We start from the raw sequence: 27294 nt of genomic DNA, 5'->3' as shown, positions 1-27294 counted from the left end.
TCAGGCTGTGCCTGGGGGGCTCTTGCCTGCCTCATAGCAATTGTTAACAACTTCTTGGTGGTTAAGGCGCTGGGCCGGATCCTTAGTCAAATGGGTACCCCACTAAAGGGGTCCAGGAGGTGGTGTCTCTGTCTGGAAGTCTACATAGGAGCTGATGAGCCACCAAATGGCAATCCTGATAGGATTGTCCTGATTTCATATATGTCACAGAGTGACCCTTAATCCAGGGTCAACCCAGCAGGTGGACTATTTGATTCTGCATACATACCTAACGCCTTTGCCCAAGCCTACTTTGTTCAATCTGTAATGGAAAAGAGTGGCCTATTTTAACCCAATATTGATGCCGTGTGTCTTTTTTTTTGGGGGGGGGGCCCTGTCCCATGCCTGGGCTCACAATTATCCTTGCAGTCATGATTTAGACTAAATCACTCTTCTATAGTGTTAAAGATCTACAGCATTCTGGATAGCTCTGTGTAAGCTAGGTCATACTCACAGAAGTGCATGGTCAGCACATCATTGTGGTGTTGATGCTTGTTTACTGTAAATGCAGCCCACCTAATTCCTGATTTGACATTCAGAGGATGATGAATAATTCAACCCTAGTTGATGTATCTAAGCTACTTGCCTTTTCAATCACTTCATAGCACAGATCAACATGTAGCTCTTTGACTGTGTTGAGCTCAGTTTTTCATTTTCATTTCATTTATTAGACTTATTAGTCGCTCATCACCCAAAGGTCTCCAAGCGACTTATAACGAAAAAGAGGGGGGAAGGTATACAATACATATCAGTTGGAACCCATCAGCTCATTGTCAACTTTATAACAAGATATCCCTTTGTATTATATGGCCACATGAACCGAATACATCTTTGGAACACCGTGTGTTTGAATCTTCACCCTCCTTCACTCATTTGTGTTTGAGATATGCAACTCTAGCTCTAAAGGGACGAGCAGCAAAAAGGTATAGGACCACACTATGCAAAACCCAAAAACCAAAACACAACAACCTAACAAATAAACCATGCAGAAGATCTCCTCTAGTTGAAAGCAGTGTTGATAACAGGTAGGAGAAATCCTCTGTCCAAGACCTTGGAGTAGACCACGGATGGTGAACCAAAAGTCCAATTACATCTGGAGGACTCCAACTCCCATCAGTCCCAGTAAGCAAGGCCAGTGGTCAGGGATGATGGGAATGACAGTCAGGTTCCCCATCCCTAGATCAGACGGTATAGCAGCTTCTATATTGCTGGGGAAATGTTGGGACTTAGTGGCACCAAGGAAGTCTGCCTTCCATTATTGCAAATTATTAAACATCAGTTTATACTTATGTGTGTACTTGTGTGTGACCTTGCCTTATCCCATGGCCATAGCCAAATTCCGCAATATTAAAAACCATTTGTAAGTATTTACTTGTCTCCGAAATAAGGAAAGCTAGAATATTAGCAAATGAAAATCTGAGCTGCTTGAGAGTTTATGCTTCAAATAAACATATTCCAACATGGTGCCCTTCAGGTGTTGAACCACAACTCTCATCATCCCTGTCCGTTAGCCATACTGGCTGGGACTAATGAGAGTTAATGTTCAGCAACATCTAGTGGCACCACATTTTGGAAGACAGTCTTAAAGTATCACAAGATTATGAGACACACAGGAAAAATCCTCAAAGTCAGTACCTTAGCCTTATATATCCAATAAATAAAAGCTGAAATCTCTGTTTCACTTGAGTTGCTTCCAGGCACTGTGTTTACTGTCCTTTAAGTGCAGCCCATCCTCTTTTTCACTAGACTAGGACTCTCACTGCAAACCTGTGTCTGAAGCTGTATACAACCCTGTTAAACCTGTTACATTACTAGCTCTTTTGTGGAGTCTGAATGAAGGATCAACAGGATGCACACTAGCAGAAATACAAAAGAACTAAACAATAGTTTCTTTTAGGAGCTTGAAAAGGTCACTGCAACCTTCAAACGAAATACAAATCACTTATCTGTATGCCATGGTTCAGACTTTCAACTATATATGAAATGATCTGATGTTTCATTTCACTTTGTTTTAAAAGGGGAACATCTGTGTTTCTCTCTGAGTTAAATTTTATTGTATTAGAAGACAAAGCTGTTTTCTGGTTATAGCTAGTGATTAATCTTGATCAACTGTCACACTTTATTTAACTTTAATTCTGTGAAAAGGTTTTCTGTACAATGTAAGATGAGAATTGACATTTAAATGTTCAGATTTGTTCAGATTACCATCTCATCCTATTAAAAAAACACACCACTTTCTCGATTTTCCACTTCATACGTTTGATGAAGTAGGCTGTTGACTATAAGAGCTCATTGCACAATAAAATAAGTTTGCCTCCAAGATACCAAATCATCATGAATATTCTTGTTGCTATAGACTACTAGAATTTTTCTGTATCTTTTAGAGTATTAAATTTATATATATATATATATATATATATATATATATATATATATATGCTTTCGTAGATTTTCACGGGTACAGGAATGCAGGTTTTGGTGTCCTCGGGTGTCTTTTACACGGGAAGACACCCGAGGACACCAAAACCTGCATATATATATATATATATATATATATATATATATATGGCTGTTTCCAAAGGTATATGGAATATATTAATATTATTCCATAACAATTTATTGTTCTTTCTTTAGGGCCACTCATCCACAAGCAATATCATATTAATATGGAGCGCATTAGAGTTGCTCAGTGTTTAGTGCATATGACAATTCTGCCCATGTAGAATGTTAAGTAGATGAGCAATATTTATAGAAATTACATGGGCCACCTGGTAGGGACTACTCTCAGGAGCATATGCACAATGCTAAAGTTCAGAGCTAATAAAATGATTAATTCAGAAAGACAGTTAAAGGTCTTGTCTACACCAGTAATACCAGCCAGTCATAAAGGCCAAGTATGAACACACAAGAGGCGGGAAAATATCTTAACATTTTGGGACGCCACAATGTGGGCTGTGTGAGAGGGAAATAATGCTGGGTCAGAAAATAATAAAGACCACTAGATCATTATAACAGGTGGCTTCATTCCTCCAGCAGGTAGCAAGTCTATTCTAAACGTATGATTTGATGAAAAGCAAAATTTCCCTAGCTACTTCCTGAAGAGGACAGTGAGGTGAGCAAAGCAAACGTTGGCCCAAAGGTAAAACGGCATTGAATGTTACATGCTGAAATTTCCATAGTAATAAATGCGATAACTAGAACTAGGCAATCAGCACCAATAATTTAAGTCAATCAGTCAATATGTGCTGAAGAAGTAAGTGCTATACTGAAATCAACACAGATGTATTCAAATCAACAGGCCTTAGTTTCATGTAGTAAACGTGTTTTAAGCTCAAGGTGCAACTCCACCGGAGAATGCATCTCCATGCACATCTGCACTCCCAAAAGTTCCTCAAAAACCACAGGTTATTTGAAAAGGAACACTTTTATATTAACTCAAGACTGCTGGCAATCATAAGCAATGAGAAGAAAACGCAGGTGTAATAACAGTATCATTCTAACACAGTAGGCTTTTCAGCACAGAATAGTAGAGACTCGCATGTTACCATTCTAAAATGCTTTTCTTTTGGGGGGGTGTATACACACACACACACCTGCAACCATGTTCTCATTAAACAGCAGAAAAGCCACCTTCAAATATGACACCCTTTCAGATAAATTAAAGACTAGCATTAAAAACGAATACTGCCACCATGAACCATTGCTCTGGATAGGAATGAACATTCCCTTTTATTCATGTCTGAACAGAGGAGTGGTGCAGAGCTTTTCTCTGTGAGCAAGTACAGAGGTGGGTGCTTTTATTTATACTCAGGGTAGGAGGCACACCCTTTCTCTTTTACATGGGATATGCAATTTGTGTTATGCCAGGCCCCCACAGCTGCAGTTTTGTGTTTTGTCACACCCCCACAGCCACCACTTTCTGACTAACATGGAAGGCACTTTCTCAAAAATTCCAAATGTGCTCATTGGCCCAGAAAAGAATGGTGACCCCTGATATGGGTAAATATACAACTTCAGAACTCAACATTTTGTCATTTAGAAGTAATAAATAACATTATCGTGACAATTTCATTTCCCCCTCTATTCACTTGCCTACTATGCAAATTGGATCTGCATAGTACCAATTTATACATAGTTCGTTATGTCAGCATGTCATCAACAACTGAAACCTGTCAAGAGATGATTACTGACAATAGCCATAGCATTTTGGAGCCTGGGACGTTAAGTGGTAGCTTTGAAGCATATACATATCATGTTTTCTCAGCTTGGTTTATCTCCTCTTACATTTGACACTTCCAAATAAATGCTTTCAGGCACAAACCCTAGGATTGCCTTGCTTTCCTCTGCATACATGCATTCGGAATCCCTGGCTAATCTCAGCAGCAAACACACATGCAAGCAATCATCACACGTTGAGTTGCATATTATTTCCTATATGGAAGTTTTTTTCCATACAGAAAAAAGAACCTGGTACAGTGGTACCTCGGGTTAAGTACTTAATTCATTCTGGAGGTCCGTTCTTAACCTGAAACTGTTCTTAACCTGAAGCACCACTTTAGCTAATGGGGCCTCCCGCTGCTGCCACGCCGCTGGAGCACGATTTCTGTTCTCATCCTGAAGCAAAGTTCCTAACCCAAGGTACTATTTCTGGGTTAGCGGAGTCTGTAACCTGAAGCGTATGTAGCCCAAGGTACCACTGTATATATGAAGCAGCTAAACATGGTAAGTTCTTGTCCTTGGTCATATATGAACTATATTATCTAGAGTTCTTACCACCAGCATTATTAAACCATGAAAGTCAATGTGTCTAGAGCACTGCTCCCCAAGCTCACCCCCTCAACCACTTGAATGATTTCCCTGCCTGTTTTAGCAACTGTTAAGATGCTGTGATAGATGTTGCCTAGTTTTAAATTGATGGTGGTGGTGCCAACGTTTAGCTTCAACTTTCTGTGCAACTTGGGGTAGACTGTCATCAGACTTAGAGTCTAAGAGATTGATCTCTTACTACCTCTTTGTGACAGTGTCTATCTCTGAATGAACTACCCCTATAGGTGTACCTGGCATAAACACTGATCTCATTTTTGGGAGGTAGCTGAAGATACACCTTTCTGCAAAGGCAATTGGAAGGAGTAAATCTTGGTTGTGTTAATTTGCAAAATAACAGTTAGTTTATTGATATCCTGTCTCCCGACTTCCCTTGAGTATGCTGGCAACACTTTCCAAGTATTTTATCTCTGCAATGTTTGACCCACTTAATCCTTCCTTTCCTGCTTTCTATGATATTATTTCCCCCACCCCATTACTTTGTACTGCTTTTATTATTATTTACACATCCAAAGAAATTTTCTCATTCAACATGGTAACTCCTGTGATGGTAATTAACACCAGAGTATTTAATTTTGAAGTTGACATTTTGTGTGAAAGCATTACAGAAAGTTAGATTCACTTCACTATGCTTATATTATACAAAGACAATTAACGCAAGTAGTTAAAAACAACTCATCTGTTTGTGACCTTTAAGCACAAATTACAATTTCTTTTTTTTAAGCTGCAGTAGAAGGAAAAGAAAAAATACCTAGCACTTAATGCTGATGTGCAAAAATCCACCAGCCCTGCAACTTTTGAATAAAAATTCTGTGGGCTATAATAAGAAAACAAGACTCTGGTCCATTTTCTCCTTCAACTAGATTAAAGCCATCCATCATTTCTCCATGGCATCAACATCATAAATGCATAAGTCACTGAAGTAAGAGACATGCCAATGATATTCCTTCTTATTTCTAAAACATTTACCTCAATATTCTCCATCAACAAAGTAAATAAATAAAATTAAAATAAAAATGCAGTAAAGCAAGCAACAATTAAGCAGTTTAACCTTGTTAATTCCTCATTAATTCACCATCTTTGGTTTCTTTCTGTCTATGTTTTCCAAATGAGCAGAACAAAAATTAGATCAAGAGATTCAACAACTGTCAATATGTCTAAAAGAAAGTCAGATGGTGGGGTCCAAATAAGTAGTAGTAGTAGTAGTTGTTGTTGTTGTTGTTACCAGGTCTGAACGTTCTACCAACTTTGACTTTTAAACTTCTTTCCAATAAGTAATGTGAGATGTTATAATCAACAGGTCGTTTTGGGTCTTCATTGTTGTAGACAAGTGAAATGCCATCTATCATGACTTTGTTTTCCACTCTATTAAGCTAGTTTGTGTCGTGGTGTGTCTCCCATATGCTGACAATATTTGGGTTTCTGAGGATACATAGCATCACAATGTTTTTATGTTGAAAACAACCATTCTTCAAAGGAATCCCTTGATAAGGGATTCACCAAGGCGGTGTGTTTTCAAAGACTTGGATATCTTGCTCACACTGGGATGTTCTTAAAGGAAGAAGGCTTGGTCAAGTTCAAAAGTGCCGTGGTCAAATGGAAATGGATGCCCAATCTGGGGAAAGAATCAGATTGCTTTTCCAATGGCAAATTTTTATCACAGTATGAATGTGAAGGAAAGGGGGGGGGTGCAACAAGTGAGAAACAAACACATTCCACAAAATCTGATCCCAATAAAACTCTTTAGACAGGGTTTATTACTGAGCCATGCCTATTTGTAATTCTATCAGCCATGGGAGTGGGGATGTCATGCACAAGCTGAGGGAGTCCTCAAAAGGTTCCACTTGGGGATGAGCTGCCAAGATCTTCAGGAGGAGCTGTTCACATCCTGGGTGAAATCAGGTTCTGACATTGAGGCCGAATGGGTAAAGCCTGAAGGCCCATCTGAGAAGTGCCTGAAATGGGGTGAGAAGACAACTGGAGTAAAGGTCTCCTTGAGATGAAGGTCCTCTTCTCAAGGAGACCTCTGGGGAGTCAGTTGAGGTGGGAGTGTGGTTCCAGCAGCTCCTACTCAAAAGCCCAAGTGCTGGGCTGGAAGAGCTGCTAGCCCCATGTCTATGTACCAGTTCTGTGCCCTGTCTGCTACTGGATTGCCTGCCTATGACAAACCTGGTCATGGACTGCTGTGACCTTGCCTCTCCCCTCACCCTTGCTGTGAATTCTGCTTGTCTGGACACTGGAAGGGCCCTGGACATTGCTCCAGTTGCTTCCCTATTGGTGCTGCTGCTTGCAAGTCTTCTGTTTATTCATGAGTCTAATGAGGATAGGACAAAGGAACCAGAATCTTTCTCTTAGAAACAGAAAAATGCAATAAATTCTTCTGATGTGTGCATATGCACAGGGAAGATTTCACAACCCAGACAAAAGTTCATTGTGGATTTTCAAAATGTTAATGAGCTCATTATAATAATAAAGGAGTAATGTGATAAAAAGAAGCAAAGTGAAATTCCTTGAGATAGAAAGTCCCCAGGACAAGAGTTCAGAGAGATCAAAGACCAGAGTTCAAAGACTTCTGCTGAGCTTATTGTTTGCATTCAGCGCTGAAGCTATGCGCAACACCCCGCAGAAAACCTTTGGTTTAAATAATGAAAAAGTAGCTGCTTGTAGTTTGTTAGAAATGTTAGTCACAGATTCTGAAGCAAAACTTAAGAATTATTGCTTTTATCATCAGAAAAGATCAGTATGTATTTTAAAGTGTGTATGTCATGTATTTCATGACTGGCATTTTAAATATTTAAGTATGTTGACCACTTGCAATCAAATACCTTTAACTTCAAGAAATTGTAATATCAAAGCTTTAAAACCAGCTGTATGAACACAAAGAGACTAATTTTCTTAGGAGAGTTTTTCTGTTGCAATTGTTATTTAGGATTTTCTGTGAACAATAGAAGACACAGATTTAGTATGCTTAATCAGTCTTAGTCATTTCCAACACAGCCTTTTTTGTTTGTTTGTTTAAAGGAATACTTTGATCACATTTAGGAAAAAATGCTTCTCTGTATGATAGCTCAGTTGGTAGCGCATGAGACTCTTAAAAGCGCATGAGTCATGGGTTCAAGCCATGGGTTCAAAAGATTCCTGCACTGCAGGGAGTTGGAGTAGATTACCTTTTTGGTCCCTTCCAACTCTACAGTTCTAAGATTCTAAGATACTATTCATGAAAGGGAACCTTGCAGCCTGAGTTCTGTCAGTTGCTTCCTCTGTCTTTTACAAGCCATATCCTCACACCAGGCTTTCCTCTATACAGTATGGAATCACAGAATTGTAGACTTGGAAGGGACTTTGAGGGTCATCCAGTCCAACTTCCTCCAATCTCAAAAAAACATCCCTGACAGATCTCTACTTAAAAACTTTCAAAGGAGGAGAGTCCTCCACCTCTCGTGGGAGTCTATTCCACTGTCAAACATCTCTACTGTCAGAAAGTTCTTCCTGATGTTTAGTCGGAATCTCCTTTCTTGTAATTTGAATCCATTGGTTCAGGTTCTAGCCTCCAGAACAGGAGAAAACAAGCTTACTCTATCCTCCATGTGGCAGCCCTTTATATATTTGAAGATGACTATCATATCTCCTCTTTACCAGGCTAAACAAACCAAATTCATAGTTCCAACGATCTTGCAAATGTTTTATGTAATCCTTAACAAAATATACAACAGCTTGCAGACCTGTGCTGTGAACAGAGCATTTCTATACAAGCTTTCGCTTCTGCACTTTGACAGTATGACATTGCCATCTCATATTATCAGGCACAGTCACATTTGTATGTAATCCTAAGTGAACACCATGCAAACATAACAAAGTTGTTGGGTGATAGGCATTGCGTTCAGTATTAGACACTGAGATATGAAAGCTAGGAGCTAAATGGCACCTTAAACCTAGGTTACGGGCGCAACAATGGAATGTCTAGGTGTGCTTTTTCATAACAAAGCTGAAAACGAATGAACTGCAGCTAAAATATTATGTTCATTTTTCACATGGTCTAGTCCTTCCCCTGCCCACCCCCCTAATATTCTTAAGAGGGTCTCTTCTCCAGTTTTCAGAGAGTAGCTGGAAGTGGGGAGGCAGAAAAAGGTCCTCCTTTCCTGCCACTCTGCAGTTTTAATCTGGAATCTTAAGCACAGTGCTGCGCCCAGAGCTCAGAAATTGCTCACGCTAATGAAATTCCCCGTCGCAAAATGGGAGTTTTGAGCACTGAATGTGTTGCGTTGTACATATAAGTTTAATATTTAATGTGTATTGTTAGTTCAGCAACTATTGTGTGGGTGCTTATATTTATTATATTTCTCATTAGGATCTTAATATTATCAAAAAGTATGAATAAAATCATATTTATTATCAATGAAAAAATGAGATCACACATTTATATACCATGTAAACATTTTTAGTTGGTCTGTCCTTGCTAGGCAGCACTTGTCTTCCACTGGGGCCTAAACCTGCTGCCAACAGCCCTGCATACAACCCTCCTCATACTCGGAGGACAAGTCCTCAGCATCACCTTGATTTCTTCAAAGCTCACAGGTGACAAATGATGAAAAGTGTGCAGAGGCCCTTTAAGGAAAACTGCAAGCTCCTTTAAGGAGACATGCCCAGTGAAGAATAGGCCTTGTCTTTCAATGAAGGAAAGGTGCCAGCCAATGGGAGCTGTCCGGGGTTCTGATCTGGCCTGCCTGAGCTTCTTTGCTACAGTCTCCTAACATGCCTCTACTTACTGTGATGTTACTGGAAGTGATTTTGTCTGCTGTGATTTAACTGAATGATACTCTGCTACTGCAGTTTGCCTAATAGGATTTGCCTGCAAAGATTCTACCAAATGAGTTTTCCCAAAAGGAACTCTGGCTCTGCTCCTCATTGCGGAACAGGATATGGAAGAAAAAGGGAGGACTTGAGCCTGAGGCTTGAACAGACTCGTTCCTGTAGCACTAAACTATGGATTAGCATGACACCTGAACAGGGCTACTATTTGAAGACAGCAGTTAAAGAATGCTGCTGTTGTACATTCTGCCTGAAGGTATAACATGTTCTAAATGTAGTTTGGCATATTATGACAACATGGGGAAAAGGTGTATATGCAGAATAAAGAAGTTGCTATGTGCCCAGTGCATGAGATTTAGCTCTAGATGCCTTCAATATGCTTTATAATATTTTTTCATGTCCAAGGAAAATGGCTGTATAATTCCCCTATTCCACCCTTTTTATGACAGTTTTGGCCCACACCTATTTTATTAGAGAAAAGCAAAAGCCCTACATAGGTCAACATAGATGATTTTATGCTATGTTTAGACTCTTGAACCAATATTCTCTGCTTGCAGTCAATAGGCTTATATCCATGCATGAAATTAGAATGAGTTGACTCAGAATAAACTGACAGACGTTCTATGATTTTACACAGAACTATGAAAATGAATTTCATTTTCTAAAAGGCACAATTTCATATGCCCACATATACTTCTGACACTAATTAGAATGTCTCCATTTCAATCCACATCATCGTTTGGGTGCAGCACAGAAGACAGTTAGCCGGGCAGAGAGCTAGTCTTTACAGATCCAGCTTCAAAAATGAAAACATGGGGAAAGAAAACGCTACATCTGCATTTACATCAAAACCAAAGCTCTGGACAATTTCAGACAATGTTGGTCTGTTGGAGAAGGACCACAACTCAATAGTAGAGCCTCTGTTTACATGAAGAACGTCTCAGGTTCAATTTGTGGCTTCTCCAGGTAGGGCTGGGCATGTACTTTGTCTGAAACTCTGGAGAGCCACTGCCAAACAGTGCAGACAGTAATGAGTAGATAGCCCAATAATCTGACTTGGTATAAGGCAGCCTCCTAGATTCCTGTCTAGTGTAGCAGCTAATTTACTAACATTACAATAACATTGTACTTGTTGGTCAAAATGAGTATATGGTAACCTTCAGAAATAACAAGCTGGTTCAACTTTCACTTGGTACTTCAGTTTGATCTTTCTTACAAATTTAATAAAGCTTAGCATTTTATACCTCGCTGCAACACATTTATTTTGCATGGCACCTTTCAGCACAAAGTTAGTGCAAAACCACGTTATAGACATTATTTTGGTCCTCTCTTGTTTTACAGGATTTTGAATACACCAAATTTTGAAAAACACCAGTATGGGAGAAAGAGAGCTTAACCCCTTTTCCCTCAGTCCATTTCTCAAATTTAAATCCACTCCTGCAAGTTGCTCTGCTTCCCATGGGGCAAACATTAAGGGACCTAGCAAAAAGCAGCTGGGTGGGAGTTAAAGAGGAAAATGGCCCAAGAAAAAAGATTAAGCACCTCACAAGCTGTGCACAGTGCACTGCGGCTATGAGGAATATTCTGTGGCCACAGTGAGCTTTTTCTTGGGAACACTGGGGGATACTCAATACATCATTCACTGTATGCATACTTTGCGTTTTCAGATGGGAAAGAAAATCCAGCAATATCAAATCTTCAGTAAACTTGGAGACTCAGCCACCTGTATTTTGTCAGTCACAGATCAGCAGTAAACAACTGTGCACTCCAGCCACCTTAGCACGAGGAGGGATAGCAGCTTTTGTTTACATGATCACCTATCCCAAAATGAAAGGAAAGTGAGTCAAGAGCCCTTCACAGTTTTACCAACAGCTGTTGACTCGCTTCCACCATTGACTTGTTTCTTGCACAATCTGTGAACAAATCAGAAATGGAATCAAGTGGTCTTTACCCCAGCAAAACAAATAATTTAAGCATCTGCTAGGTTGTAATATCAAATCGCATTCTCCACAAGGAAGAAACTGCCAACTGCACAAGTTGTGGCTGACGAAACATTTCTTGTTCTTCATCAGCACTTGTAGCATTCTTAAGCAAATAGTTTGAAATGGTAAATATTTCATCTACTCCTTTTGCTGCTCTATCATTTTCCCAAGACATCTGGGTTAAGTATGATGTTTGATCGTTATCAAGCAGACCAAAAACTATTACTAAGTAATTTTACCAGCTGAAACAACCTACACACCATCCCACCTTCCCTTCGTCTTCCAAGGTATAAATAAAACAATCCACCTACTCAGGGCTTTCCCCCCTTTTTCATACAGAACTCACCAGAACTGAGTTCCAGCACCTCTCAGGTGGGTGCCATTGCCATTATAATAGAACAAGGGAGGCTTCCTGTTGAGTTCTGGCACCTCTCTTTCTAGAAAGTTAGCACAACACCTCACCTTTTAGGGGAATCATCTTCTCAAACATATTTCAATGCACTGAGCACCTTCTTGGACACACTGAACATTGCAGGGTGGGGGAGATGGAGGAAAGAGATGACCGCATCCTTTACTCTGAAGTATGTTATTTTTAAACAAATCTGCTGCCATAAGGGAAAGAACAACATTTATCCTTTAAATTAATGCCTCTTCTAGTATATTGTTCAAATTCCCAGAAATCAAGGCAAACATAATTAAGGTAATTCAGACATATTGCTTATAAAGAATCAGCAATCGCCTCTGTGGCATTAATCATTGCTGTGATCTGCTTATTTGGGATTTTTATACCTTGATTTCATGGAAAGAACTCAACAGGCTAAGATGCTTAAGGCAGTTTATGTGAGATGGTTTATGAGCACATATTGGGTATATAGAAATATGTAATGGGCATGAGCATGCCAACCATGCACAAAAAGCTGTGGGATCCAGAAAGGATATTTAAAAATGAATCATTAATTTTTTAAATTGGAGTCAGATAAGCCCATCATTTCTGGCAAAGTCAAATGGGTGCTACTACCCCTGCTTTACTCATTTTCAAGATGATATGAAAACAAATATGCTGCTACCATCTGTTTAACCCCAAGTAAAGTCCAGGGGTGGAATCCAACTAAATCATATTCAGGCTAGACACAATTGAAAACCAAGTTACTCAAGTCCATTGATTTCAGTGATTCAGGGGGAAAGTGTTTTCAGCACACATGAAAGCAGGTTTGAATATATATATATATATATATATATATATATGCAGGTTTTGGTGTCCTCGGGTGTCTTCCCGTGTAAAAGTTGGGGTGTCTAGGCGACGTTTCGACGAGGTCTCACTCGTCATCTTCAGGCTGGTGCTTTCGGCTTCTTGTTACTGGAACAGAGCTGGATCTCAGTGTTTGAGTTCCTATAAATACTGTAGAGGGGGTGTGGTGTATAGCCTCCAATGTTCTGGGCAGAGAGGAAGTTCCCAGGCTAGTGTGCCTTTTCTTCTTTTGTTCCTTAATTACTTGAAGAAAAAACTTCCTCTCTTTTCCAACACATGAAAGAAACAGGACACGAAATTAATTTTGCAGATTCCAAATTGCTCTTTAACACGGAACATCACCACAAGAGAATAATCATGGAAGCCATCGAGATAGAGAAACACCCTCACAACATGAACAAGCGTGACGACACATCCCGCTTGCCAGACATCTGGAAATTAGCCCTCCCCACAAAAACTGACACCAGATCCAGAGGCACACAGAACGCCAACACCAATCAACCACACCAGACCCAAACCCAGACCCTCTCCACAGATGAATTACAGACACCATCCAGTAGCCAATCCATGGTGGCACCTCCGGATGCTGCACCCCCCTGCAATCCCTACACAGACCTGGCTGACACAAGCCACAAAACCACAGCTCGCCCCTATACACGAAGCCAAGCCAGAGCACAACAAAGTACAGTACAGCCATCTTCTCAGGAAAACTCTTCACAAAGTTCAAGAGGTCAAGACACAAAGACTTTAACAACTAATCCACACCTAATGACCCACCTAAGTGGTACTCAGGATATCACTCAAGAAATCACTCAAGATATCTCTCAAGTAATTAAGGAACAAAAGAAGAAAAGGCACACTAGCCTGGGAACTTCCTCTCTGCCCAGAACATTGGAGGCTATACACCACACCCCCTCTACAGTATTTATAGGAACTCAAACACTGAGATCCAGCTCTGTTCCAGTAACAAGAAGCCGAAAGCACCAGCCTGAAGATGACGAGTGAGACCTCGTCGAAACGTCGCCTAGACACCCCAACTTTTACACGGGAAGACACCCGAGGACACCAAAACCTGCATTCCTGTACCCGTGAAAATCTACGAAAGCAAATATATATATATATATATATATATATATATATATCTCAATACAGTGCTGAAAGATCAGAAACAAAGAGCCATGCACTGAAACCTCGCCTTTATTTATTTTCAGTTTTCTGAAACTCTAAGTGCACATCTTAACATTCTTGAGTTGTGAGCCATACTTAATAAGGGAAACATTGAGCAACAGCGTGGGGGTAGCAGGTGCCTTTTGCCACTTGACCCTGTTTCTCACTCCATGTGTCCATTAAAGTGTTTGAGATGTATTATTGCAAATCTGTATTATACATTAAATCTGCACATAATGATAGTAAAATTATTTGCAGCCCATAAGCTGATTGTGTGTTTCTGATGTGATGCAATCCTCATTGTTAAACTCTAATTATCTACCTCTACTATAGTAAGTTTTCATCTTTTACAGATATTCTTTTTATTTCATTGATGAATTGCCTCCCATAAAGAATCCCAAAGCGATTTAACAATAAAAGCATCAACAATAAAAATATATAAAAGTAAGAATTTTCTATGACCTATCCATCATCTGAGTTAAATAATACTGTCTTTGAATTAACACAGGCAATGAGCTTTTATTGATATTGTCTTTAGAGGAAACATAAAAAGGTCAATATAACATTATTTAAATTTTGTATTGAAAATATGAGGTCTTTCTCTTGCAACTTGAAAAAGAGACAGCAATCAAAACTCAGGCATACTGTTTATTGACTAGTTCAGGAATCAGAATAATTAAACCTACAAATGTAATTAAGTGTGTACATTAAGGAAGTAGGATTGCAGCCTGGCATATTGGCAAATAGCAAGGAGGAATGCCAATATCACCATTTTCAGATAGAGATTGTTAACAGCAGCAATAATCAACAAGAATGAACAACAGTGTGTTCAACAGAGTTGATCAGTGGTTCCATGCAAGCCTTACTAGGAGGTGAAGATAATTTAATATTATTGTGTCCTGATAAGTTACAGAAATAATAGGAAAGACCAATAGTTCCTGAAGAACTTGTACTTAAGCCACTCAACATTAACAGGCAAGTTGACCCAAACTTTTCTCATACAAAAGCCAAGTTCACTTAAGTAAAATAATTTGTCTTGAGTAAACATGTTTAGAATTTGGCTGCACATATTTGATTAAATAATTTCCACAAGAAGGTATTTACTGTACTAAAATAAATTAGTTTACATGTAGTAGAAACCAAACACAACAAATTTGAAGAGATTCGTGAACTTAATATGTGCACCCAAATAAGAAACCCAAGGCCCAGGGAATTCAATAGATCTTATTTTCTAATAAGTGTGTTTCTAGGGTTGCATGCTTAATCTGTGGTTTTCAGTGCAATCCTATGCATGTTTACTCAAAAGTCTCCTTGTATTCAACAGTGTTTACTGCCAGGTACCTGGAAGTAATCCCCATTGAATTCAGTGGAACATATTTTTAAGTAGACGTGTATAGGATTGACCCGTTCAATTAATAGCCACTCCACTTATATTATCAAGTAGTTGAACTACAGCAGTCCTCTGTAACAAGCTATTTTCTTTCTTTCTTTTTACCATGGCAAGAGTCTCTCTAAAACCACCTACATATCTGATGAGCCAACATTAAATACTAATTATAAACTGTATAACTGATTAATGAAAGAAAACCAATTTTCCAAACCAAGACATTCCTGACAAGTTCATTAGCACTTTTGCAAGTCTACTGCTATTGAGCCTAGTAGTAGTAATTTTATGTTTCACAAAGCTTTCGTATATCAATTGTATAACCTACATGCCTTCGTTTGCTTCCAGGCACAATAAGCTAAGGTGTTACTATCTCTCTCGCCAACACTCTCCAAGTGGCAATACTGTTTTTAAACAGAAATTGTGCAAACACTTATAATAATGAGATTAAAACAGCAACAACATGAAAGACAATGTGTTATATGGTGGAATGTGTAAGGGCAACTGTTTTTGAAATTCCACTAATAAGATTTAATAGCATTTTAAAGTTATGTTGCAAAAAATAAAGGATTTTGTCTCAAGTTTAAGAAATACAACTAATAAGTATAACATTATCAATCAAACAAACCCCTCCAGTGAATCTATACTCCAATTTAGCAATAACAATATTCATTTTATAAATGTCAACATAATCTTTGGTTCCGAAGCTGTCAGACAATTTAGCGGGGGGGGGGGGTTAAAAAACCCCTTCATCATCTTTCAGAGAGAACATGCTAGGATGCCAACACGGCAACAATGTGAATAACATCACCTTTAGTTCAGGTCCAGAATTTTCTTATCAGCAGCTTTTCCTAATATACAGCACAGAGCGACACGGGCAATACTTCTGCCGACCAATTAACAGGAATGCAAACCAATAATATCCCATAATAACTTTTGCACTTTGCCTGGAAACAAATTATCTCATTTCGAGCAATGAAATCATCCAAAAATCACAAAGCAGCATCATGGTATAATGTGAGAGCGGCGGGGGGCATCCAAGCCTTTTAGCTATACGTGTGTGTGTGTGTGTGTGTGTGTGTGTGTTATACAGGGAGTTCTTCTTTGTTGTCTGCCAATAAATTACAAAAAGAGGCAGTCATATTTGAAAGTAAAACCATTAGGCTATGTGGTATGGAATGCTGCAATACAGGCACGGAAGGAACAATAAGAAAAACACAATACCTTTAGTAAGTCTCCTCAGAATTTGACAACGGCATTTAAAAGAGACAGCTATCATTCTTGCTTACTGCCTTCCGTGGCAAAGTATACTCAAGGCTCTGCTTTGGTGGCTGCAGCAGAAGCATATGAATTCCTCACGCGCATACCAGAAGAAAGATAGTCCCAGCGGGGAGTGACAAAGCTTAATTCTTCTTGGCTGATGCAGAGATCAGCTCCATGTCATCTAGCAAAGCTGTGTCATTCAGTACTAGTACTACTACTGCCACTGCTTGCAGCACCAGATCAATGGCTTAAAAAGAAGAAGAAGAAGCAATATTTCTCTTAACAGCTGCAAAGCATCAAATAGTGTAAGATCCCGGCAAAGATAACTGAACGCAGCTAGGTTACCAGCCTCCCAGAGTCCTGTACTGTGCTAGTGAGCTTCAGTTTCTGTTCCAGGCAAAGGACCATGCATTTCAGCACAATCAGGGGATTTTCCCTCCTCCCACTCTCGCTCCCCCTCCTCAAATCCTTCAGATATTTTAACTCTCTCCCAGCATTGCTCGCTGAACAATAACACGGGAAAATGCATAATCATCAGCATCCTTTATTACAAATGGCAAAATTTTAAATAGCCGCGGGTTCCCCACCCCAATTTAAAAATGATTTCGGTGTGAAAGGATGCCCTGCTGAGAATGAGGGGGAGGGAGGAAGAGAGAGAGAGAGAGAGAGAGAGAGAGAGAGAGAGAGAGAGAGAGACCCACAAGCCATACAGCAGCAGGAGGACAGGCAGTTTTCCAAGTAGGTACAATCGTGAAGCATAATGATGCTACACAGACAACACACGGTGAGTCAGGATGCCTCTGGAAGGAGAATGAAACATAAGCTCTCACTAGGTGGACGCATTTATCCTTAGCCTTTCATAAATAATCCACCATAATCTTACCAAATACAACACATGGCTCTATATTACTCAATTTATCAAAGTATTTTACAGCCTCTTATCAAAGCTAAGCAAATTAACTTGCCCATTTACACTCCATTCACAAAATAATGAGGTGGAACGGTGGTAATGACAGCTTTTCTAACCCTTGCAGACCAACCTAACACTCTTCTTGTGGTTAAAAAAAAAAAGAAGTCTAGAAAGATCTGGATATAAAACTTCAAAGACTGAGTTGAGATCTCCTTTATGATGTTTGGGGGATTGCTTGGGTACAGTAATGCTTTTTAGCCTTCTTATCTATTTTTTTAAAACAAGATGGGGAAATTTAAAAGACTCTCGGTCATGGCGGATTACTATTTAAAATGTGTATTATTATGGATAAACCTCACACCCTTAAATGGTCAAACATGGCAGGAAAGAGACAATCCCAACTAAAGAAATATTGGTTTTCTTTTGAAATAGGTTTGGACTTTGAAGAATTTCTAGGGGCAAAGTAGATCAATAGTGGGAGATCACCACCAAATAACTCCAGTCTACAAGTTGTCGAAATCTGACGTTGCATTTTATTTCTAAATGAAAAAAAAATGGTTAAAAACAACAGTTCTGAACAAACTTCAATAACATGCATTTTAGCAGTTAAGCTTTTGAGGGTAATGAAGGCATGCCTGACAATTGTCAGAAAAAGAAAGGGGTGTCGTCTTTTCATATTGCATTATGCTTGGAATGACTCCTCATCCTACATCTGGTCCAACAATGGCTATAGGACGCGGGTGGCGCTGTGGTCTAAACCACTGAGCCTCTTGGGCTTGCCAATCAGAAGTTTTGCGGTTTGAATCCGCACAACGGGGTGAGCTCCTGTTGCAATGTCCCAGCTCCTGCTTACCTAGCAGTTCGAAAGCATGTCCGTGCAAGTAGATAAATAGGTACCACTGTGGTGGGAAGGTAAACGGCGTTTCCGTGAGCTCTGGTTTCCGTTATTGTGTTCCATTGCTCCAGAAGCAATTTAGTTATGCTGGCCACATAACCTGGTGGACAAACACTGGCTCCCTCAGCCTGAAAGCAAGATGAGCACCGCAACCCCATAGTCACCTTTGACTGGACTTAACTGTCCAGGGGTCCTTTACCTTTACCTTTACCATAGGAGCATCAAATTCTACTCTAAGCAGCAAGAGCAGCAAGAGCAGGATGAATACCAGAATACATTCCACTGATAACATAAGTATGCCCCCCCCCCGCCCCGCTAAACACTTCTGCAGTCCACAGTACCTGTCACCCACCATTACTTAAGTCTTCTTTTGAACCCTTCTGTTTCAGGTCAGCTACATTCATTTTCCAGTCACATTTAAATGATGTCCATTGATTTCAATTGAGTATATCTAATGTTGAATATCACTGTACATATTAGATTTAATCAGTGCCTATCCCTCTATATTGCAGTTGATCTTGAGGTTTCAAAGAATTTTAATCAAACTAGGTTAAACTTCTTGAGTATATCAATGCATTCAATGCCACTCATTAATTATTGCCGATAGCAATATGTCTTTCACCTATGTTTCAGATCTTGTTGGTTACATTTTTGTTTGCAAGTATGGAAGCTTTGCCCATCTAATCTCTGCACAAATAGCCGGTGTGTATCCAAAAGAAGGTGAAGCACTACAAAGGACAGTTTGTAGAAAGGTTAATGCAAGCCCATGTAACGTCAACCATTCCAAATATCTGATTCTTTGAAAGTTCTAAATACCTTCTACGCTATTTGGTGCAAAAAGCTACTTGTAAGAGTCCTGTCGTTGTTGTTGAAATTGGGTGCCATATTATTATACTTGCTTTACTTAAGTCTTCAGTTCAGAACGTAATATTCATACTAAATACCATTCAATTTTTTTTCACCTAAGTGAAATATTTTTTTTGAAAGGAGATACAAAGTACATTTACTAATATGTCATTTTGCCAAGTGTTCATTTTGCTAAGTGTTCAGAACAGCAGTCAACAGCACAGCTTCCTCTTCTTGTGGTTGGAATAATATTGTTTCTGGGATAACAATTTTATTTTTAAAATATACAAAGGGATTTATACATAGTTGAGGGTAAAGGGTTAACTGCCTGTAAACTGTTGAGTTTTGCCAAGAGCTGTGGAAATAACAGTGTTAACAGCAGAGGGTACCTGAATAACAATTAAACTGCCATTGTTTACAACTGGTCAAACCAGGATTAGTTTTGTGAGTGCAGTTTCTGTCAATTATATATACAGGGGCATAATAATAATAATAATAATAATAATAATAATAATAATAATATAGATTTGATTCAATCCTAGTTAAAGGTAAATGAAGGGGACAGACTTCCACCCAAATGATGGGAATAGGAGGTCCTTGGACAGTGAGAAGAAAAAGACCAAGTTCTTGTCAACGGATGAGGGTTCCTAAGAGAGTAAAGGGTGGCTGGTGGTCTGCTGAAGAAAAGAGCAGTAACATGGGCATGGAGGCACTCAGAGAGGCTGAGCTGCCACCACTGCCTGGAGCAGAGGAAGGTCTGTGGGGAAGAGCATGTGCCTCTGAAGGCAGCCTTCAAGAGAAGTTCTACAGCCAAGTGTAAGAGGCATGGCTGTGAACCTGAGGCAACATCAGTTGGTGGACCAGAAGGAAGACTGCAGTAGTCTTTAAACAGACCCGATTAAAGACTGCAAGAAGACTTCTCAGTTTTGTTGATACGTAACAATTACCTGGGGAGGAGTGATATAAGATTTGAAGGGGGGAAAACCTGACATATCTATCCTTGCAAAGTAACAGGAATCCAGTATTGCATTTGCTGTATCATTTAGAGTGAGAGTAACCATAGAGTGGAAATGATTTTTATTTACAACAGCTGCAGCAAAGTGAAGTAACCCAAGTGGTTTATTAGGTAAGTATATATACAAATTCCTGCCAACCTAGCAGTTCAAAAGCACATCAAAGTGCAGGTAGATAAATAGGTACCGCTCCGGCGGGAAGGTAAATGGCATTTCCGTGCACTGCTCTGGTTCGCCAGAAGCGGCTTAGTCATGCTGGCCACATGACCTGGAAGCTGTACGCCGGCTCCCTTGGCCAATAAAGCGAGATGAGCAACTCCAGAGTCGTCCACAACTGGACCTAATGGTCAGGGGTACCTTTACCTTACATACAAATATAAGTTTATACTGATAACTATTCTGCTTTGTTTTCATATTTGGATCTATGTTCTGTTCTATGCTTAGCTACAGCTACTAGTAAGTAAATTGATGAAGAAAATAAATATAATGGTATATATGGTAGCAGCGGTAATAAAGGGGTTAGGAAAAGAAGAAATAGGTTACAGCTAAGGGGGAAAAACTAATGTGTGAGGCACCTCTCCATAATACTATATAATAAAGTAATAGAAGGGTTCTCATAGCTCTAACTATTACTCATAGTTCCATCATATTTTGGCTTTCCCCATGGCTTTACTTACGTTAGAGGGCAATAATTTACAGTATTGCTTCTCTTGATTTTTTGTTTTAAAGGATCTAGTTTGGGCAAACAGTAAATCATATTTAGCTGATGCTTAAGTATGCTCCTTAAGTACTTTCCTTCATGTGGATATTTTTCTTTACTCAGGTCTTTTATGACAGTTACTACATATTTGTTGTTTAACTCATCTAATAAATTCCCACTTCTTCACATTTTGCTGAGCTGCATCATCATTCAAATGTCATGGTGGTTTAAATGTATTATCTAGGAAAAAGTTCAGAGTGCCTAAGAAGCTGTTCACATAAAATTAAACCTGCACATAATACTATTGCATATAATTGCAATTACTTCCTCTAGCATACTAAAAAAAAATTCAGTACTTCCCAGCTGCCCATAACATAGAAAAAATATGTTGCTTCCTGAAGGATGCGAGTTGACTCTTTATCCTATATGCATTGACAACATTTAGGTAAAGGTAAAGGGACCCCTGACCATTAGGTCCAGTCAGGCCGACTCTGGGGTTCATCTTGTTTTATTGGCCGAGGGAGCCGGCGTACAGCTTCCGGGTCATGTGGCCAGCATGACTAAGCCACTTCTGGCGAACCAGAGCAGTGCACGAAAACGCCGTTTACCTTCCCGGCGGAGCGGTACCTATTTATCTACTTGCACTGTGACGTGCTTTCCAACTGCTAGGTTGGCAGGAGCAGGGACCGAGCAACGGGAGCTCACCCCGTCGCAGGGATTCAAACTGCTGACCTTCTGATCGGCAAGTCCTAGGCTCTGTAGCAAGTTTAGAAATAAGGAGTAAGTATGAGTGAGCTTCTGGCTCACATTCTCCCCTCTCCTCCTTGGGTGGAAGTTTTCACTTCCATTTTTAAATAACTGTAGTTACTAATCTTGTTCAAACTGTAGCTAGTGTTGAATACGGTTAAGGAAAAGTCTGTCACGAGCCCTGTGGAAATGTCTTTGTAGGGCTAGTCAGATGGGCTACTTCAACCAGCCACGAGGGCAAAAGTGCCCTGTGCTTGCTGTATCTCAGGTAGATGCCTGAAGCTGGTTATACTGTACATATAAGTATTTTGCCTACATAGTTTTTACTATGGTGAACAAATGCATGATTATAAAGTAAATCAATCTTATTTTTAAGCTTACTTCTCCAGTTGTTGCCTTATTCAACATCTATATGCAGCCGCTGGGAGAGATCATGAGGGGGTTTGGGCTGGGTGTTCATCAGTATGCGTATGATACCCAGCTCTACCTCTCTTTCAAATCAGAACCAGTGAAGGCGGTGAAGGTCCTGTGTGAGTGCCTGGAGGCAGTTGGAGGTTGGATGGCGGCTAACAGATTGAGGCTGAATCCTGACAAGACAGAAGTACTGTTCTCGGGGGACAAGAGGCGGGCAGGTGTGGAGGATTCCCTGGTCCTGAATGGGGTAACTGTGCCCCTGAAGGATCAGGTGCGCAGCCTGGGAGTCATTTTGGACTCGCAGCTGTCCATGGAGGCACAGGTCAAATCTGTGTCCAGGGCAGCTGTTTACCAGCTCCATCTGGTATGCAGGCTGAGACCCTATCTGCCTGCGGACTGTCTCGCCAGAGTGGTGCATGCTCTGGTTATCTCCCGCTGGGACTACTGCAATGCACTCTACGTGGGGCTACCTTTGAAGGTGACCCAGAAACTTCAACTAATCCAGAATGCGGCAGCTAGACTGGTGACTGCGAGCGGCCGCTGAGACCACATAACACCGGTCTTAAAAGACCTACATTGGCTCTCAGTACCTTTCCGAGCACAATTCAAAGTATTGGTGCTGACCTTTAAAGCCCTAAACGGCCTCGGTCCTGTATACCTGAAGGAGCGTCTCCACCCCCATCGTTCTACCCGGACACTGAGGTCCAGCTCCGAGGGCCTTCTGGCGGTTCTCTCACTGCGAGAAGCCAAGTTACAGGGAACCAGGCAGAGGGCCTTCTCAGTAGTGGCGCCCTCCCTGTGGAACGCCCTCCCACCAGGTGTCAAAGAGAACAACAACTACCAGACTTTTAGAAGACATCTGAAGGCAGCCCTGTTCAGGGAAGCTTTTAATGTTTGATGTATTAGAGTATTTTAATATTTTTTTTGGATGGGCGGGGTACAAATAATAAATTATTATTATTATTATTAATTAATTAATTAATTAATTAATTAAGCGAGATAAGAAAGGGAGAGCCAGCTTACTTCATAACTGGGCTTGCTCAAAACACAGTTTTACAGCATAATTCCTATGCTTTTAATTTTGATGCCAGTGATGGGGTTTTGAAATCCTGTTCAACCTACACATGTGGGCACCTTGAGGGATAAATTGCCATTAAAATACCAGTATCCTCTCCTACCCATTAAAACCCATCCCACAAAACCAATGTTTGAAGTTGACGTTGTCCTAAACCACGGTTGTGACTAACCACATTTTGTTTGAGTTGAGACATAATATGTGCAATCACTGCTATTTGAAAGCTGAAGTGAAACCTTCCAGTCTCATTGCATTTATGTCCAGTCTTCTTGCATTTATGCATGGGAATGGGAATCTTAGTCCTCAGTAATATCTTCCTACCATGTAGTTCTTACAAGAAGAGGCATTGCTTATAGGAACAGAGCAGAGCATCCAAACTCCTCTTTTTCTTCTTCAAGTTTTAATTTCAAGAAGAAATCAAAGTACAGGAAACTTAAAATGAACACCTTTTTGGTCCACCTAGCTCAGTACACTGATTGGCAGCAGCTCCCTAAAGTTTAAAGCAGAAAGCGCTCCTAAGCCAATATGGAAATTCCAGGGACTGAACCCGGAATCTTCTGCATACAGCTCTACCACTGAGCTACAGCCCTTCCCCAAGGGCAGTAAGCACAATTCAGTTGTGCTTTTCCTCCACTGCTTTGTTACAAGCCATGTGAAGATGCTCTAAATTACGAGTTATGTAAGGAGAATCAAATCACATTTTGTTTCATAGCTTATTTATAAGCCCTAGGGAGAATATCAAGGTTTGATGACTTAAGAGATCTGTTTTAGTGAGCGTGTTTTAATATAGTATTGTGTGTGTACCTTCATATAACATTGTTACTACTGTAAACTGCCACTGGCTGCTTGTTTTATAGGGACATTGAATGTTATTAGCTGCAAAATATTTTTAAACCATCTTTGCTAAAAATTAAATAACCTTTTAAAAATAGATTTTGCTACAGAACAGGAGACAAAGTGAACTGCTGTTATGAAGCAATGTTCCTGGCTCTAAACATGAGCTTGCTACTGCACACCTCTGCTCAAGCATTGGTTACACACTGCCTGGAAAGCACCACTTATGCAAAAAAAATTGCGGTATGGTACCCTTTAAAGGTGGTATAGTTTCTCACCCACCATATGTTAGAAGTAGAACAGTAGCTGCCAACCTTTTCAGTTGACTCACCTTTTATTTTAACAATAGAAGAAGAAGAAGAAGAAGAAGAAGAAGAAGAAGAAGAAGAAGAAGAAGAAGAGGAGGAGGAGGAGGAGGAGTTTGGATTTGATATCCAGCTTTATCACTACCTGAAGGAGTCTCAAAGTGGCTAACATTCTCCTTTCCCTTCCTCCCTCACAACAAACACTCTGTTAGGTGAGTGGGGCTGAGAGCCCAAGGTCACCCAGCAGCTGCACATGCAGGAGCAGAGACGCGAACCCGGTTCCACAGATTACGAGTCCACCACTCTTAACCACTACACCACGCTGGCTCTGTATTATGCACCTGTATTATGTTTGCGTTTCTCCTGTTACTCTCTTCTCTAAAAGGCTACAAAAGAAAATGGTGATGGTGATGGTCATGGCATTGGTGTACCCTAGTTCTCGATATGACCACTTCTGGGTTCTCACCCTCCCTTTAAAAAACAATATGTTAGCACAGTGGTTTTACAACTTCCTGCCTTTTCATCATGACTTGTTTGCCCAAGGCATGCTCCTGTTGGAGTCTGTGCTCTCTGCAAAAGATTTTGGGACCATATTCTAGGGCAGAGGTAACCAACAAGGTGCTTTGTAGATGATGTGGTATGTGGAACATCCATCATTGCTGACCATTGGCTCTAGGGGCTGGAGCTTATGGGAAATCTAGTCCAACGGCATGTGGAGGATACTTTGTTGGCTACCCCTATTCTAGGGTGTTCACACAGTTCCCCCAGAATGCTGACTATGCCTGCTGAGCCTCACCATTGGAGCTAAGCTTATACCTATCCAGAACAGGGACGCAGTTGAGTACAGTCCTCCAGCCATCTGGCCATGCCTCATTCCCATACATACCTTATCCCTAGGCCATACCTCTCAAAAGCCCTACTTTGCACCCTTCTTGAGTATATTGGCTGACTAGAATGTGTCCTTGAATTCTGACGATGCGTCTTTGGTTCCCAGAGAGGGGATAAAGAAGGATGTTCAAATGTGTGCAGAAAGAAATCTACCATACATTTATTTTATTTTTCCTTCACACCACTGGCATGTGGCCCCAGGAAGGTTGCTTAGAAAGGAATGCAGACCTTGGTATGAAAAAGACTCCCCACCTAGATCAGGATCTGCTGCTCCTCCACAAACTGAACTTAGGTAGTCTTGCAGGGAGGAATCTGTGAAGGTTTACAAGGTCCTGCACTAACTGATGAACCCCTGCTAAGCTACAAAGAAACCCTGGGGGTTCCCCCGGACATATCTTTGAAAGCCACTGTGTTAGCACAATAAAGGGCTTCTATTTAGTAGCTTTTATGTGTGATGGAAAAGATACTCTCAGCTACCAAAGAATTGAATTTGAAGAGGCATAGAAATTCTACATAAAGTATAAAAGAAGAAGAGTTTGGATTTGATATCCCGCCTTTCACTCCCTTTAAGGAGTCTCAAAGCGGCTAATAATCTCCTTTTCCCTTCCTCCCCCACAACAAACACTCTGTGAGGTGAGTGGGGCGGAGAGACTTCAGAGAAGTGTGACTAGCCCAAGGTCATCCAGCAGCTGCATGTGGAGGAGCAGAGATGCGAACCCGGTTCCCCAGATTACAAGTCTACTGCTCTTAACCACTACACCACACTGGCTCTCATAAAAATGTGCAGTACTGATGCATACACTGCATACTCTGTTCCACATTGTTCCACATTGTTTCAGCAGGGTCTGCATGGTCCCACTCAAATAAACATTATATTATTTCACAAAATTTATACACTGATTGCAAAAAACACTCAAAGTGGTTTACAAATAGAGCTTATAGAGCAGCAATGCTAGGTGGCACATGCTCAGTGTTTGAGAAAAGTCTACCTATTCTCATAGTAATAATTTGCTAACATTTGCAGCAGCTGCCTTCTTGGTTTAGCTTCCTGAAGCCCCCTTAAGAGCCATAAAAGGCAGACTTTCAGAATACTACTGAGAATTCTTCTAAGTATCTTCTGTCAGCGAGATTCATAAAGGACTTGCAGCGTTTGAAAATACTGTATAATGAAATAAGGCACAACCAGGCTAGTTTTTCACCAGTGTTGAAAAGCTCAACAACAGAGCGAAAATACAACTGAAAGCAAAGGCATCATGTGCCAACACATTTCAAAGGCAAAAATAAAAGGAACTGCAACACTAAAAAATAAAATAAATGAGCCAGACAGGCAAAACTACTGTTAGTTTCTGCTAGCAACATGCATGTAATTAAAAGCTGTGGGGTTTAATGTAATCTCAAAGTAAGCGATCTCTCTGTAATCTTAAAAGCAGGGAATCTGTCTATCTCAAAAAAAACAGCTTCCATTTGCTACTGCATATGGTTAAAGATATGTAATTCCATTCAGGCTTTGTACTTTCCCGATTAGTCATCGTGATGATCTTCCTGCTGTCAGGGTTTGACAATTAAAAAGCATTGACTGCAACCTCTTATTTGCAGGAAAGCAAATGGGGAAAGAACTGCTACAAGCAGGACTATGGGGAAGTCAGTAAAATTAAACTGGGGGATTAAAGATGGGGAGGGGGTCATACCCCAGTGGCAGACCATGAAGGCTGTTGGGGCCAGTGTTAGCACCAGGCATCTTTGGCCCCTCCCAGCTGCTCGATCCGGCCACCATTGTTCTGGAGCATTGTGAGAGAAATTACAAGGTGGCTAGACGCAACTGTCCAGAGCATCTCTTGGAGCGATGTAGTAACAGAAACAGCCTTCCAAGACCCACTGACAGAGGAGGAGGCCCATGAGAAGACTAAGCCCAAGACCCCCTTCAAACCTAGATTCAGCTGTGCAAAAGGC

The 27294-nt window shown here is 40.4% G+C and overlaps 1 protein-coding gene across 17 annotated transcripts in view; it reads right to left on the bottom strand.

Moving 5' to 3' along the window:
- Nucleotides 1-27294, bottom strand: part of GRIP1 (glutamate receptor interacting protein 1) — a 331256-nt gene that overhangs the window by 123167 nt on the left and 180795 nt on the right. The window contains exon 1 of one of the 17 annotated variants that reach the window (XM_081877838.1): nt 16679-17172. The exons of 14 other annotated variants lie outside the window; for them this stretch is intronic. In XM_081877838.1, coding sequence (XP_081733964.1) covers nt 16679-16733 — 55 coding nt within the window. In that variant the 5' untranslated portion in view covers nt 16734-17172. Of the gene's footprint in view, nt 1-16678; nt 17173-27294 lie in introns of those variants that run through there. 2 more of the 17 variants (XM_081877840.1, XM_081877842.1) reach the window with 2 other exon arrangements.

Source organism: Podarcis erhardii (assembly GCF_964252035.2).
Source record: "Podarcis erhardii genome assembly, chromosome: 10".
In the NCBI taxonomy this organism is placed as follows: Eukaryota; Metazoa; Chordata; class Lepidosauria; order Squamata; family Lacertidae; genus Podarcis; species Podarcis erhardii.
The sequence above is the reverse complement of the archived record's forward strand: the minus strand, read 5'-3'. Positions and strand labels throughout refer to the sequence as shown.